The 16,514-nt window shown below is 47.8% G+C and overlaps 1 protein-coding gene across 1 annotated transcript; it reads right to left on the bottom strand.

The window, feature by feature from the left end:
- Positions 1-2,660: 2,660 nt before the first annotated feature.
- Positions 2,661-5,200, bottom strand: LOC115653647 (myogenesis-regulating glycosidase-like). The gene has a single exon (XM_030567149.1). The coding sequence runs from the start codon at positions 4,934-4,936 to the stop codon at positions 2,840-2,842; it is 2,097 nt and encodes a 698-aa protein (XP_030423009.1). The 5' UTR covers positions 4,937-5,200; the 3' UTR covers positions 2,661-2,839.
- Between the last annotated feature and the right edge of the window lie 11,314 nt (positions 5,201-16,514).

Raw genomic sequence — 16,514 nt, 5'->3', positions numbered from 1 at the left:
AGGGCAGGGGGCGTGGCCTCAACCAGAAGAGGCGGGTCCTTTACATACTCAGGCCCTTTAAATCACCGACGGAGCCATGCCGCCGCTATCCCAGGGCTACGGCAGCGGGGCTCAGGCTGCAATTTAAAGGGCCCAGGACTCAGGCTGCTGTGGGGAGCCCCGCACCCTTTAAATCACCAGCCTGGGGAAGCTGCTCTGGTTGGGCACAGCACACCAGCTCTTTCTGGTACGCTGTACTGGACCAGCTTACTTTCACCTCTGGCTGTGCGGTTCATCTTTTGTTATGAGAGGAACTCTTGCCCAGTGGTTAGAGTGCTCACCTGGACTGCGGGACACCCAGCTTAGACAGTCTGGAATTAATCCATCTGTGGGATTCATATGGCCACCATCACCTTGCAACCTGTAATGCATTTATTCACAAACAGCGCCCTGCCCCATGAGGAAGGCCTGTGCTACTATACCTGTTTTATGGGGGGAAACTGAGGCACAGAGTGATTAAGGGACTTGCCCAAGGTCACTCAGGGGCTCTGTGACGGAACAGGGAATCAAACCAAGATCTTCCAAGCCCCTAGCTAATGCCCCATCCACCAAGCCCATCCTTCCTCTCCTTGTGTGACTGATAATAGCCCTGCCCTGTCTCACAGTCTGGGGGATGTGTGAGGCTGAATACACTAAGGACTGTGAGGTGCTCAGACACTGTGGTGAGAGGGCCAGATATGTACCATAGATAGATCCTGCTGTTTGTTTACCTTGTGAGTTCAAAAATCTGCATCACTTTTGTAACAAGAAATTCTACTTACTATTTTTTCAGGCATAACAAAACTGAAGCGTAAAACAGAAAAGGGGCATTACCCTGTGAGTGTATCAATGTAACCAATACCTGCGTACATTGTATGTGAAAACCTTATGGGCAGAAGCTCCAAAGGAGAAAGAGCTCTCTACTCTCTCTGGTGGTGACAAGGGAAAAGTGCTGCCATGCAAAGCTTTATCTGCCCAGGCTACCTACCCCCAAAGTGACACTAATTTGGGAGCTCACCAGAACTACACGTAAACTTGGATTTTGGGGGGTAGACACCTCCCAGAGAGGCTGGGAGAGTGGATAGAGCTTTTAGCCTTGTAGTAAGAAATAGATTTCTAAGCAAGCAGGGCTTTGCTGATGGGTTCTAAGGTTCTTGACTCCCCTCCCATGGCAGCTTAGGTGAGATATGTTGTAGATCAGGGGTCGGCAATCTCTGGCACGCGGCTCGCCAGGATAAGCACCCTGGTGGGCCGAGCCAGTTTGTTTACCTGCTGTGTCGGCAGGTTCGGCCGATCGTGACTCCCACTGGCCTCGGTTCACCGTCCCAGGCCAATGGGGGCTGTGGGAAGCAGTGCAGGCCAAGGGATATGCTGGCTGCGGCTTCCCTGCCACCCCCATTGAGCTGGGACGGTGAACCGCAGCCAGTGAGAGCCGCAGTCAGCCGACCCTGCCAACGCAGCAGGAAAACAAACTGGCCTAGCCCGCCAGGGTGCTTACCCTGGCAAGCCATGTGCCAGAGCTTACCAACCTCTGTTGTAGATGGAAGACTTTGCTGCATGAACCAGCTATTGCAAAAGGAGGTAGCAGAACTAAATGGACTCCAGGGAGGTCCTACTTACACAGCACCTTAGTAAAACTGACTCACTAAACTGGATTAAGTGCGGGGAGGACAGGTGAGAAGCTCCGTAGCTGCTGGAGACAGATCTTCTAAGAAATGCTTGGCCTACTGCTACTCGCAGAGCCAAACCATGGGGCTTGGTAGATGGGGGGATGTGGTCTGGTTGTTTCCTGTAGGATATTCTCAGTGGTGAATGGAAAGGTAGTTAAATGAGTATTGCCAAAGTTATTGGAAAGGGGGGTGGTACTTTTTAATAATAATAATTCCTGGCTCTTAGGAGTCCTGATCATTATCCCCCTTTTACAGATGGAGAACCTGAGGCAAAAGGAAGAGAAGTGACTTGTCAGGGTCACCCAGCAGGACAATGGCTCGCCCAGGAATAGAATCTAGGTCTCCTGAGTTCCAATCCAGTGCGCTATCCCATAATAGTAAAAGCTCCTATTCCACAAAGTATTTAAGCAAGGCTTAGGGATTTAATCTTTGAAGTCAATGAGATTTAAGCATGTGCTTAAGTGCATTGCTGAATTGGGGCCAAAGGTATGCTAGCTTAGTTGTACTATCTATAACAGTCACTAATATTTCCCAGTGGAGGGAAATTATTGCCACAATGTTACTGAGCACCAACATTAATTTTTGCTTGTTCTGATAAATCAGTCTGCAGCAGATTGTAACCACTCTTTGCTGCTGCATCCAACACCATCACACGTGGTGGTGGCAAGAATTTGAAGGCCCCAGTCTCTGCAGGAGTGTCACTGGTTCACTTTTAAAGGACTACGCTGCTCTGAGCAATTTCTCAGCCAATGACAAAGCAATTTTTAAATAAAATAAAGATATGGGATCAACAGAGTCAGTGTGGAATAAAGGAAGCAGTCTAATGTACCCTTTTAAAAAAGAGCATCAATGTCATATAGGCCTGGGGAAAAAACCCTAGTAGACACTGTGTTTCTTTATATGTTGTATCTATAAATAATACCACAGCCAAGACATTAAGCTTTGGAACTGGACCTTTTAAAGGCTGAAATATATACAAAGCTATGTTAATTGTTCTGTTTATTAACACACAAAAATGGTTCTGTGCAATTGGAATCATGATTATTATTTAGGACGTCACAGAGAGGCATGTTTATCTCTGGAACTCAGAGCTACCTAGTTTTTTCAATCCATCACCCATTCACAAAGCTTAAAACTGATGGCTACATTTGTTATGATACCCAAAGGAAATAAGCAACTTCTTCCAAGTCAACGGGATAGTCTGTTAACAGGACTGGGGTCTTCTCAAACAGCTCCCCTTTGTAACTGCGCCATTTGCCAGCCGGGAGGTACACATCTCGCTCTTGCTTGCCCAGCTCCAGGACAGGGGCCACCATGAGGGTATCCCCAATGAGGAACTGGGAGTCAATCTTGTGAGCGAATTCATCCCTGGGAGAAATCCACCAGATGGGCCGTATGATGGGGTCTCCCGTGTCAGTGACCTCTCCAGCCAGCTCCAACAGAAGAGGGGCAACCAGGGACTCATGCAGCTCTGTGAACTTCTGTGCAATCTCAATCACTTCCTTGTCATAGAGCCAGGGGGGTATGGAGAACTGCATGGAGGGCATGAAGGCTGAAAGCTCCAGCCAGCGGATGTACAGCTCCTGGTCCGGGATTTCAACAGCACCTTCTGTCTTGTTCGGCAGAAAGTTTCCTCCAATCATGTCAGGTAGTATGAAAGGGTATCCCAACATGCTAATGGTGAGCACGGTAGGGATCAGGGACTTGAGGCCAAGCTCATAGCCCCAAACCGAGTCGCGGTCGATGATACGGAAGAAGCACGAGATGTTTTGAGATTGGTAGCCGACCCTGACTTCGGCGAACTCGTAGAACGGAATGGCCATTTCTGTGTACCGTCTGGACCAGATGCTGGGATCCGACAAGGGCCTGAAGGTGCTGAACTGCTTTGGAAGGTAGCTCACTTCACCAGCGTCAAATTTAAAGGATGCAACGTCGTACTTGGATCGCAGTTGTTTCAGGTGGCTCTGAAACCACTCCCTGGCTGTGGGATTGGTAAAATCCAATATGGCACCAATGCCGTTCCACCACTTCACCATCGCGGGAAGTTTCCCCGTCGGCTCCTTGAGAAAGAGCTGCCGCTCTATCCCCACTCCAAAATTGGAAGAATTGTAGTTTATAAAGGGATGCATCCACAGGGTAACTTTAAATCCCTCTTTTTTCAGCGTTTTGAACATTTCTGTCACATTAGGGAACTTTACTGGATCAAAGTCGAAATCGCCATAAGTTTGTGTGTACGTGTCGTCTATTTCAATATGGCTGCAATTAAACCGGTACTTTTTAATCTTTTCTGCAAAATGCAACAGCTTATCCTGGTCAATATCTTTTTTGTACAGAGCCCATGTAGACCAGATGGGGTACCGGAAGGCGTTTTCTGCTGGGATCTTAGAAGGCTTGTTAAAGTACCTGCGTACCATGTATTTGTGAATGGAGGTCACATCCGAGCCGACGCAGACATGGTAGCTCAGCTCCGGCAAAGGCTGCTGTCCAAGGGGAGGTTTGTAGGGAGAATCCTTATACCTGGCTTGAAAGAAGAGCGACCGTTCACTGGCATTAAACCCCAGGTGGAAGGGCACTGAGTCGTTAATCTTTATAGCCGCCGCTTTTGAGGACAGCCAGTACCTTTCCAAGATGCCTCCAAAGCTGCCCCTGAAGGAATACACGTCGCTCGTCACAAACGGCATGGGCTCCTGGTACCCTGGGAGTCTGATTGGCCAGTGCTGGACGCTCATTTCACAGCCCCCGTACCAGTGAGCGTCCTCCCAAAACATGGTGTGCTCGACCACCGTGTCCGCCACAAACTCCTCCCAGCGGACGCGGTAGCACATCACCGTGTCCTTGGGCTTGACTGTCTGAATGAAGAAATTCAGCTTCCCTCTGTCCGACCTGGTGCAGGTTAAAATTTCCCCTTCTTTCGAGCAGGACTCCAGGTCGAGGGTGCCCGACTGGAAGGCCAGTCTGAAGACCACCTCCCCATTGTTGTTTTTGATGATGAACCCATCCTTCCTCAGGTCCATCAATTCCGTCTTTAGCCGCTCCGCCTTCCTGAGAGACGCCGTGTAGTAGCACCAAGCCACCACCGCCGCAATGAACAAGATCAGCCCGACGATGACTGCACCGATCATTGGCTTCAGCTCCTTGGACGGCTTCGGCTTCCCCGGAGTGAAGCTGTCAGGCAGGTGTGTTCCCATGGCATTCCCCTTTTCAGAGCTCCTGTTCTTTCTTAAACGATGAAAGGGCTGATTTTCCATGAGCCCCTGAAGCCAAAGCTTGTGGCCAGGAGCTTTGTTTCTTACTGTGTTGTTTTCCTCTGGCTCATCAAGAAGAAATACGAACTAGAGAATCAGTCAGTCGTAGTATCCCCTCCAAACCCATTCAGTCCTGCGGCACTGATCCCTGACACAGCACGGGGGTGAAACATTACAATCATCAACTAAATGAATCCAGCTAATGGACCAAATCATCCCTGTTGTAGCTCCGGTGAAGACTCCCTGTCCGTGCTGCTTTCACTTGCAGCTCTGCTCCAGTCTGGTACATTCCGTTCCCTGGCAGCTGAGCGAGGGTTATTATAATACCACTCTCTCAGCCGTGGGTATGCCAAGGTTCCCGTGAGCGCTTGGCTGCAATGTGGCTCAGCTCACCCAGGCTGGGAGGAGGGGAAGAGACAAAGCTAGAGGGCCGGGGAGAAGCAGACAGGGCTCTATGAAGAAACATGGGTAGGTAGCAGAGACTGTGAGGTCTTCTCTCACTGTTCTTTCTCAAGACTAAACGTGATTCCCAAGCCCAGATGTCTACACCATAATTAAACAGACCCTTAGCTTGAGCCTGCAAGCCCAAGTCAATTAGGGCGGGCCAGCAGCGGGGGTCTAATTGCAGTGTAGACCGGGGGTAGGCAACCTATGGCACGTGTGCCGAAGGCGGCATGCAAGCCGATTTTCAGTGGCACTCACACTGCCCGGGTCCTGGCCACCGGTCCAGGGGGCTCTGCATTTTAATTTCATTTTAAATGAAGCTTCTTAAACTTTTCAAAAACCTTATTTACTTTACATACAACAATAGTTTAGTTATATATTATAGACTTAGAGAAAAAGACCTTCTAAAAATGTTAAAATGTATTACTGGCATGCGAAACCTTAAATTAGAGTGAATAACTGAAGACTTGGCACAGCACGTCTGAAAGGCTGCCGACCCCTGGTATAGACATACTCAGTGAGGTACAGAGAAGGGAAGGGACTTAGCAAAGGACACCCGGCTGGTCACTGCAGTGCAGGTCGGATAGGAATAGACCCAGGTTTCCTAAATCCCAGTCCAGCGCTCTGACCACCAACTCACACCCTTATTTTGCTCTGGTGGAATTCTCTCAGTCAGGTGAGAGGATCTATAAAAAACAGTGGGAGTTAGGAACCTAAACACCTTTGAGGATCTGGGCCTGAGTGGTTAACTTTCACTAATCTGTGTAAAAACAAATGAGTTTTAGAAATCAGATCTATCTATCGGTTTTTAAATGTTTTGTTAAATTTCTCAATAAAGGAACAAAACAAAACAAGGCTTCCAACGAGACCTATCAGCACAGTTTGTGAAGATCTGGTTAAGATGCAAGTCCTCAGAAACATCTTGTGGGTGATAGTGGGAAAAGACAATAAGCTTGACCATCTTAGCTACGCAACAAGTGTCTCAAAGTGTTTTTCCATTGTTCTTACTGACATCAGCAGCTCAGCAGAGTAATACTAAGATGCTTGAAGGTCCATTAAAAATGCCATAAATCAGTCATTTTAATAGCCATCAGAACAGCTTCCAAGCGACCTAAATGATCTGCTGTGGCTTTAATAAGATCTCAGCAAAGAAAAGATATGTTGGCTGATCTTTGTACAGCCTTGGCTTTGCTGCCCTGAGGCCTGAAATGGAAAAAAGATCAGCACTGGGAAAAAAATAATTTCTTCTGTCTAACTGACGTGGCCCTGGAGGTAGCTGGAAATGGTGAGTGAGTGAGTTGTATTCCAGTAGCATCTGAGAGCTCCAGTCATAGTCCAGCACCCCCATTGTTCTCGGTGCTCAGGGTGACCAGATGTCCCAATTTTATAGGGACAGTCCCAATTTTGGGGTTTTTTTCTTATATGGGCTTCTATTATCCCCCACCCCTTGTCCTGATTTTTCACATTTGCTGTCTGGTCACCCTATTGGTGCTACACAAATACAAGTAACAAAAGAGGCCCTGCTCCAAAGAGTTTACAGGCTATGCATTTTCTATACGTTGAAAGTAATAAACAAGAGAAAATGGAGAGCAGGAAATAAACCCACAGGCTCAGGAGTTTTAGCACCAATCAGAGCAAGTGGGGGGACAGCGTGCCTGGGCCTGGCCAATAGGAAACACAAAACCCATCAACACTCCTCCCCTTCCAACTTCCTTGAGACTAGTGCTTCTGTTTTGCTGTTGAAAAATTCCAAAACTGGAAATTTTTATGAACATGTTTTGGATTTTTTTCCCCAGAAAAGTTTCTATCTTTTCCCCCACTGAAACAGGAAAACTAAACAAAAAATAGGTTTTTTATTTTTTATTTTTTCAGTTCATCTTTTTTTTAAAAAAGCACTTTCCCCCCGTTTTTGGTGGCAAAGTGGAAAAGGAGTGAGAAATGGGAGGCAGAAAGGAAAAAGGGGCGAAATGAAAAAATTTTTAAACTAGTTTTCAATAAAACTTTGAGTGAAAACTTGTTCCCCTTTCAAAACCTGTGGAACAAACAAATGTTTCACAATTTTCAATTATATTTTTTCCCTTCCACTTTTCAATCATCTCTTCTCACACCCCAGCCTTACGGTGCCCTCCCTCCTGGTGGGGGCAGGGGGCAAGGCACAGCCTCCTTGGGGCAGCAGGCCCCATTCTCCCTGGGGCACAATGTCACAGAAGTGCCTGCCGCATATGGCTCCACACTGCCCCCTGCAGTTCTCAGTAGCACAATTTAGTCATCAAGGCGATGGTAGGAGCTGTAGCGGGAGAGGTTCTTGAACCAGCAGCAGGATCTCTTCGAAAAGGAGGAATGTGGAAGGCAAGAGGGAGAAGCGGGCAGGGGAGTAGAGAAAAAGAGACAATGTGCCTGATTTGCCAGGCGCAACTTCATTGATCTGAACGGAGTCACTGGTTCTCCTGATTTTGCATGAGAAATGTCTGTGCTGGGAGTCTGCCTAGCACCATCCTCCACCCTCAAACCTGAGTTCTCCTGATGGGCTTTTGTTCTTTAGGACTGGCATTGGAAAAAGCAGCCTCAGCCCAGGGAGTTTGCAATTTGCCCTATTTCTGTGTCCTTGAAGCCTTCTGAAAGGCTTTCTATGCCAGCAGGGAAAGGGGTGGGGGGAGGGGGGCGGCTGCTGGAGAGCTCTGCTGGGGACAGAAAATGGGTCCATCCCTCTTCCACCCTGACAGCACCAACTATGGCATGTGACAGCCCTGACAATCTCCCCGTAGCAGCTGTGCCCATCTGTCAGCGGGGATCTGGACGCCAGCGCTCTCCGAGCTGCTGCTGTCCTGGTGTCATGGGTGGGACATCTCGGTTGGTTGGCAGATTTTTGCAGCAGCTGCCCGAATCCATCATCCAGTTCCAGGGCAGTAGAGGCAGGAAGGTGAAGGGGAGAAGGAGAGATGCTGAAGCTGGCGAGTTGGTCTCATCCATACCGAAGGGGCGAGTGCTTCAAGTGTTCTGCATAAAGGTGATGGGGGTTGGGGCAATGAGGCGCAGAGCACAGACTTGGCACCTTTCAAACCAACAGGCTGGGACAGCAGCAGCGTCAGTACCAACTATGCATGCAGCCTTCCATTCAGAATCCCAAAGGGCCTTGCAAACCTTAACCAGTTAAAGAATGGTGATGGTGAGAGGCCACTGGTTCCAATCCAACCCTGGCTAGCCAAGACCAAACAGGCAGTTGCTCTGATGGCTACTTGGCGCAAGTGAAATACATTTGGTGGGTGGTAGTCTGCCTTCCAGTCGGGAGGTGTCCAAAGCAACAAACTCATCCTTCTGGGATCACAGGCCGGCCTGGATCTTTCAGGCTTCTTCATAACCAGATTAGGTATGGAGTGCTGACTGGATAGATGGAAACATTCCACTCGGAGGTGCTATAGAAGGCTATAAGAAAACTATTGGACTGTTGGACGCTATAACAATTAATTTGCCATTTATTAAAATAGCTAGTAATCATGTGTTAGCCATTTATCAACTAGTGCTAGATGGAACCTTAATATAAAGTATGGCCGAAAGCATATATACTTTTCCACAGCGGTCTGGCATATCGGGTAGCTATGGCTGGCACGTAACTTCATGTTACAGGATTTATTATTGAAGGGATTTGGAAGCATGTTTCTTCACCAGTCTCTTTCCTGTGTGTATAGCTGACAGGATAAAATAGGTATCGGCGATCACCATGGATAGGGGGAAAAGCCAAGTTTATCGCAAGGCTACAGAGACCACGCACATCACCTGAACAAGAGATATATCATAGGGTGGATACAGATGGTGCAGTGACATTCTCAAGGACTCTCTATGATCTATAAGGATGGAGAATAAGGACGCCTGCTTCTCTGTCGATAACAATATGTAGCACTTATGGAGAGCTCTGCCATTTCAAAGCAGTGTGTGAGCATTAACTAACCATTCCCTGCAGTGTCGCCATGCAGCTACTAAGTAGCAGGGTTGTCTTTGAAGGATCTGTTCCTTTCCTACCAGAACACTGTGAAATCTCTTGTTCCTCTCAGACCTCTCTAAGAAAACTCAGTGCTGGAGACACGTGCCTGATCAACAGCACTAGAGATTCATACCTGTGTCTGTCCGGAACAGGGATAACATGGGCAGTGGCAGTGCACACTTCCACTACCTCTCTACCAATGTGCTTCACTGCTGTCTTGCAGTGATTGCTGCTATACCCAGAGGGGAAATGGGAATTCAGGCTCCCTGGACCATGCCGTCCTTGGCCTCTCTGCCCAGACTCTCAGCCAGGTGCAAATGGCCATTTGTGATGTGGATACTTAGACTGAAAACTTTATTTGCTGTAATGAGCCGTAAAACCAGTGTCCCTGTTGAGTCTGTGGTTTTTAGTGTCCAGCAGAGTTATAAATTGAAATTCCCGGGCTCATCTTTTGAAGATGTTGTGCAGGTTTCCTTTGAGGACGAGGACTGAGAGGTCAGCTATAGAGTGATCGCTTTGTGAAAAGTGTTCGCCCATGGCTGATGTGTGGTTGTTTTTGATCATTTTATTGGGTGAATTCATTTGAGAGCTTAGCAATTGTTTGGTTTCACCTACATTTAGTGCCCAGTATGAGGTACACCACATGTTGTGACAGGCCCATGTGGGATCCCTGGATCTTCAAAGGCATGTGGTGGTGATATTGATCATTGGAGCAGCAGAGATGTGTCTCTGGGGTTTGCATCTGTTGTTCCAGCAGGATCTGCTGCTGCTTTGAGTTGGTGTGTCCTGCAAATAAAGTCAGCAAATACAGAGAAAATCCCAGAACCTAGGACTCTTGTGGCAGCCCTTACAAACATCCATCCATAAGGCTAGGGTGACCAGACAGCAAATGTGAAAAATCAGGAGGGGGGTGGGAGGTTATAGAAGCCTAGATAAGAAAAAGACCCAAAAATCGGGACTGTCCTGATAAAATTGGGACATCTGGTCACCCTGCATAAGGCCATAGCCTGCTCTGGACATCAGTAAGCATCTCACAACAGTAGGCAGCAAAGAGTCCTGTGGCACCTTATAGACTAACAGACGTTTTGGAGCATGAGCTTTCGTGGGTGAATACCCACTTCATCGGATGCATGTAGTGGAAATCTCCAGGGGCAGGTATATATATGCAAGCAAGAAGCAGGCTAGAGATAACGAGGTTAGTTCAATCAGGGAGGATGAGGCCCTCTTCTAGCAGTTGAGGTGTGAAAACCAAGGGAGGAGAAACTGGTTTTGTAGTTGGCAAGCCATTCACTGTCTTTGTTTAATCCTGAGCTGATGGTGTCAAATTTGCAGATGAACTGAAGCTCAGCAGTTTCTCTTTGAAGTCTGGTCCTGAAGTTTTTTTGCTGCAGGATGGCCACCTTAAGATCTGCTATGGTGTGGCCAGGGAGGTTGAAGTGTTCTCCTACAGGTTTTTGTATATTGCCATTCCTAATGTCTGATTTGTGTCCATTTATCCTTTTCCGTAAGACTGTCCTGTTTGGCCAATGTACATAGCAGAGGGACATTGCTGGCATATGATAGCATATATTACATTGGTGGACATGCAGGTGAATGAACCGGTGATGGTGTGGCTGATCTGGTTAGGTCCTGTGATGATGTCGCTGGTGTAGATATGTGGGCAAAGTTGGCATCGAGGTTTGTTGCATGGATTGGTTTCTGGGTTAGAGTTTCTATGGTGCGGTGTGCAGTTACTGGTGAGAATATGCTTCAGGTTGGCAGGTTGGCAGTGGGCGAGGACTGGCCTGCCACCCAAGGCCTGTGAAAGTGTGGGATCTTTGTCTAGGATGGGTTGTAGATTCCTGATGATGCATTGGAGGGGTTTTAGCTGGGGACTGTATGTGATGGCCAGTGGAGTCCTGTTGGTTTCTTTCTTGGGTTTGTCTTGCAGTAGGAGGCTTCTGGGTACACGTCTGGCTCTGTTGATCTGTTTCCTTATTTCCTCATGCGGGTATTGTAGTTTTGAGAATGCTTGGTGGAGATTTTGTAGGTGTTGGTCTCTGTCTGAGGGATTAGAGCAGTGCGGTTGTACCTCAGTGCTTGGCTGTAGACAATGGATCGTGTGATGTGCCCGGGATGGAAGCTGGAGGCATGAAGGTAGGCATAGCGGTTGGTAGGTTTTCGGTACAGGATGTTGTTAATGTGACCATCGCTTATTTGCACCGTGGTGTCTAGGAAGTGGATCTCCCGTGTAGATTGGTCCAGGCTGAGGTTGATGGTGGGGTGGAAGCTGTTGAAATCGTGGTGGAATTTTTCCAGAGTCTCCTTTCCATGGGTCCAGATGATGAAGATGTCATCAGTGTAGCGTAGGTAGAGAAGGGGCATGAGTGGACGAGAGCTGAGGAAGCGTTGTTCCAGGTCAGCCATAAAAAGGTTGGCATATTGTGGGGCCATGCAGGTGCCCATAGCAGTGCCACTGATCTGGAGGTATATATTGTCATCAAATTTGAAATAGTTGTGTGTGAGGATAAAGGCACAGAGCTCAGCAGTTAGTTGTGCTGTGGCATCATCAGGGATACTGTTCCTGACAGCTTGTATTCCATCTGTGTGTGGGATGTTTGTGTAGAGAGCCTCTACATCCATGGTGGCTAGGATGGTGTTTTCTGGAAGGTCACCAATGCATTGTAGTTTCCTCAGGAAATCAGTGGTGTCACAGAGATAGCTGGGAGGGCTGGTGGCATAGGGTCGCAGTAGAGAGTCCACATATCCAGACAGTCCTTCAGTGAGAGTGCCAATGCCCAAGATGATGGGGCGTCCAGGATTTCCGGGTTTGTGGATCTCGGGTAGTAGATAGAATAACCCTGGTCGGGGCTCTGAGGGTATGTTGATTTGTTCCGGTGTTAGTGTAGGGAGTGTCCTGAGTAGATGGTGCAGTTTCTTAGTGTATTCCTCAGTGGGATCTGAGGGAAGTGTCCTGTAGAATTTGGTATTGGGGAGTTGTCTGGCGGCCTCCTTTTGGTAGTCAGACCTGTTCATGATGACAACAGCACCTTCTTTATCCGCCTCTTTGATGATAATGTCTGGGTGGTTTCTGAGGCTGTGGATGGCATTGCGTTCTGCACGACTTAGGTTATGAGGCAAGCGATGTTGTTTTTTCACAATTTCTGCCTGTGCACGTCAGCGGAAGCATTCTATGTATAGGTCCAGGCTGTCATTACAACCCTCAGGAGGAGTCCATGTGGAGTTTTTCTTCTTGTGCTGTTGGTGGGAGGGTACCTGTGTATCAGGGCACTGTTCAGTGTTGTCCTGAAAGTATTCTTTGAGTCAGAGATGGCGAAAGTAGGCTTCCAGATGGCCGCAGAACTGTATCATGTTGGTGGGGGTGGCAGGGCAGAAAGAGAGTCCCCGAGATAGGACAGACTCTTCTTCTGGGCTGAGTGTGTAGTTGGATAGATTGACGATTTTGCTAGGTGGGTTAGGGGTACCACGGTTGTGGCCCTATGTGGCAGGTAGGAGTTTACACAGCTTACAGTCCTTTTTCAGTAGGCAGTTTCACCTTGGATCGAGGGCACCACAATTAATGATTCTGCACTGAAGCTGTCGAGGTTCCATTTTTGCCGTCTCTCTAACATTCAGTAGATGGCAGCACGAGGCAAGCATTTCCACTCTGAAGTGATTTGATTTAATACTCATGGCCTGGGAGATATTTCCTGGGGTGGTAGAGGCCAATGGACAGTTTTGTGTAATGGGCTACAGACAATGACTGGCTGAACAGACATGAAGGGAAATCTGGGGGAAAAATTCCAGGCACCATCTCACTTTGAATTGTGAATGTGGCTCGGTGTAGACAGAAGGATCCCACGACGTGATCTGATTGCAGGATCAGGGCCTGGGTTTGGCAATAATTGAGTGGCGAGGAGAGGGGAAATCAAGCAGTTCCAGTTCTCTAGAGATACCACATAAAAGAAACCAAACATCTCACTCCTAAAAGAATTGTTACCTGCTCACATGTGTAGCCAGCGCCACGCTAGCACCTGGACAGTCTGGATACCTCTTCAGCCATGCAAGCCAGTAATCAGCATTGAGGGAAACAAGGCTGCACGGAATGGCTTACTGAAAAAACAATGTTCATCACCGTGTGTGTCGGGACCCTGAAATCAGACGAGGAGATGGAGCAGGAGGAACACTGGGACTGGCTGGACCAGGAGACGGGGACAAGGAGCTAGTGGGGAATAGGTGTAGAGGGGAGGAGAGACAGAGCTGACCAAGATCCAGGGTATACGGGGAGAACTGGGAATGGCTGGGCAAAAGGACCTGGACAAGGAGCCAGGGATGGAGAGTAGGAGACTGAGATTGTGCGAGGAGCCTGGAAAGAGAGACTGGGACTGGATGACAGTGGGGAGAGTAGGAGAGAGACAGATCAACCGAGGATCTGGGAGGGGGAACTGGGACTGGCTGGGCAAGAAACCTGGGATTGGGTGTGGGGAGGGGGAGAGACTGCGACTCAGTGATCTGGGAGGGGGAGACTAGGACTCCTCACCCTATATACAGTGGTTATTGTTAGGCTTCCGAATGAGAGTGAACACATATGAGGAAAATAAGAAAAATAGCAGCTGTTTATTGAAAGCTAAATTCAACTGCACAAGCAAGCTGAACAGGATTGCCCTTGCTGAGTCCCGCATGCTCAGCACAACATCCCTCTGGGGTGCTGAAACTGACAGTCACAGGAGTACGGATACTCATAGACTCATAGACTCTAGGACTGGAAGGGACCTCGAGAGGTCATCGAGTCCAGTCCCCTGCCCTCATGGCAGGACCAAATACTGTCTAGACCATCCCTGATAGACATTTATCTAACCTACTCTTAAATATCTCCAGCGATGGAGATTCCACAACTTCCCTAGGCAATCTATTCCAGTGTTTAACTACCCTGACAGTTAGGAACTTTTTCCTAATGTCCAACCTAAATCTCCCTTGCTGCAGTTTATGTTTTGCCTATGTTCCATCCTCAGCCCTGCTACTCATTCTCTGTGTTACCTTGGGCAAAGCACTTAACCCCTCAGAGCCTCAGTATTCCCATCTATAAAAGGGGTTTTAAAATAACTGTTTCCTTTACAGGGGTGTTGCAAGGTATAATTAATAAAAAATGCTTTGAGAGCCTTGTCTGAAAGGTAGTACATCATCACAAACTCACAGAACATTAGCATTGGAAGAGACCTCAGGAGGTCATCTAGTCCAATCCCCTGCTCAAACCAAGACCAACACCAACTAAATCATCCCAACCAGGGCTTTGTCAAGCCAGGCCTTAAAAACCTCTACGAATGGAGATTCCACTGCCTCCCTAGGTAACCCACTCCAGTGCTTCACCACCCTCCTAGTGAAATAGATTTTCCTAATATCCAACCTAGCCCTCCCTCACTGCAACTTGAGACCATTGCTCCTTGTTCTGTCATCTGCCACCACTGAGAACAGCCAAGCTCCATCCTCTTTGGAAACCCCCTTCATGTAGTTGAAGGCTGCTATCAAATCCCACCCCCCCTTCTCTTCTTCAGACTAAATAACGCCAGTTCCCTCAGTCTCTCCTTTTAAGTCAGGTGCCCCAATCCCTAATCATTTTCTTTGCCCTCCACTGGATTCTCTCCAATTTGTCCACATCCTTTCTGTACTGGGGGAACCAAAATGGCACACAATACTCCAGATGTGGCCTCACCAGTGCCAAATAGAGGGGAATAATCACTTCCCTCAATCTGCTGGCAATACTCCTACTAATTCAGTCCAATATGCTGTTAGCCTTCCTGGCAACAAGGACACACTGCTGACTCATATCCAGCTTCTCGTCCACTGTAATCCCCAGGTCCTTTTCTGCAGAACTGCTGCTTAGCCAGTCGGTCCCCTGCCTGTAGCAGTGCATGGGATTCTTCCTTCCTAAGTGCAGGGCTCTGCACTTGTCCTTGTTGTACCTCATCAGATTTCTTTTGGCCCAAACTTCTAATTTGTCTAGGTCATTCTGGACCCTATCCCTGCCATCCAGTGTATCTACCTCTGCCCCCCAGCTTAGGCTCTCTGATACTGCACATTTAATGGACCTCTATTATGTTCTGGCCTGTGAAGTGTCTGTAATAAATACACAATGGGCCAACTTCATCCTTCATGCAACTCCCTTGACTTCATAGATTGTTGTCATCGGTGCTGTAACTCCAGTGAAGTCAATGGAGACTGAGATTTAGCCCTAGGTTTTCTGCTTTCCAAGAGAGTTCAGTGCACTTGATCTTTTATAGCAGCTGAGAATAAGACCCGCAAAGGAATGTTAAAAGACTGGGTTTGTGCCCTTCCTTATGGTGGGTTACAAAGTGTTGCTGGCCCTTTAAAGGAGCTTGTAGTTCAGTCACAGCCAGGTCCTTGTACCCAGGACAGAGGCGTTCTGGGAAATTTCAGAGTAGCAGCCGTGTTAGTCTGTATCCACAAAAAGAACAGGAGTACTTGTAGCACCTTAGAGACTAGCAAATTTATTTCAGCATGAGCTTTCGTGAGCTACAGCCACTTCATCGGATGCATAGAATGGAATACACAGACGGAGATATTTATACATACAGAGAACATGAAAAGGTGGAAGTATGCATACCAACAGGAAGAGTCTAATCAATTGAGATGAGCTATCATCAGCAGGGCAAAAAAACTTTAGAAGTGATAATTAAGATGACCCATAGAAGGTGTGAGGAGAACGTAACATAGGGAAATAGATTCAATTAGTGTAATGACCCAGCCATTCCCAGTCTCTGTTAAGGCCTTGTAGGTGTTTATCTCTGTCTGAGGGATTGGAGCAAAAACAGTTGTATCTTAGAGCTTGGCTGTAGACAATGGATCGTGTGGTGTGTCCTGGATGGAAGCTGGAGGCATGTAGGTAAGTATAGCTGTCAGTGGGTTTCCAGTATAGGGTGGTGTTTATGTGACCATCACTTATTAGCACAGTAATGTCTAGGAAATGGACCGCTTGTGTGGATTGATCTAGGCTGAGGTTGATGGTGGGATGGAAATTGTTAAAATCATGGTAGAATTCCTCGAGGGCTTCTTTTCCATGAGTCCAGATGATGAAGAGGTCATCAATGTAGCGCAAGTAGAGTAGGGGCGTTAGGGAACGAGAGCTAAGGAAGCGTTGTTCTAAGTCAGCCATAAAGATGT

The sequence above is a fragment of the Gopherus evgoodei genome, chromosome 6 (assembly GCF_007399415.2).
Source record: "Gopherus evgoodei ecotype Sinaloan lineage chromosome 6, rGopEvg1_v1.p, whole genome shotgun sequence".
Lineage (NCBI taxonomy): Eukaryota > Metazoa > Chordata > Testudines > Testudinidae > Gopherus > Gopherus evgoodei.
Note: the sequence above shows the minus strand (reverse complement) of the source record. Positions and strands in the feature narration are given on the sequence as shown.

Coding starts and splice junctions, on each gene's coding strand:
- LOC115653647 (XM_030567149.1), bottom strand. CDS start 4,936: ATGGAAAATCAGCCCTTTCATCGTTTAAGAAAGAACAGGAGCTCTGAA.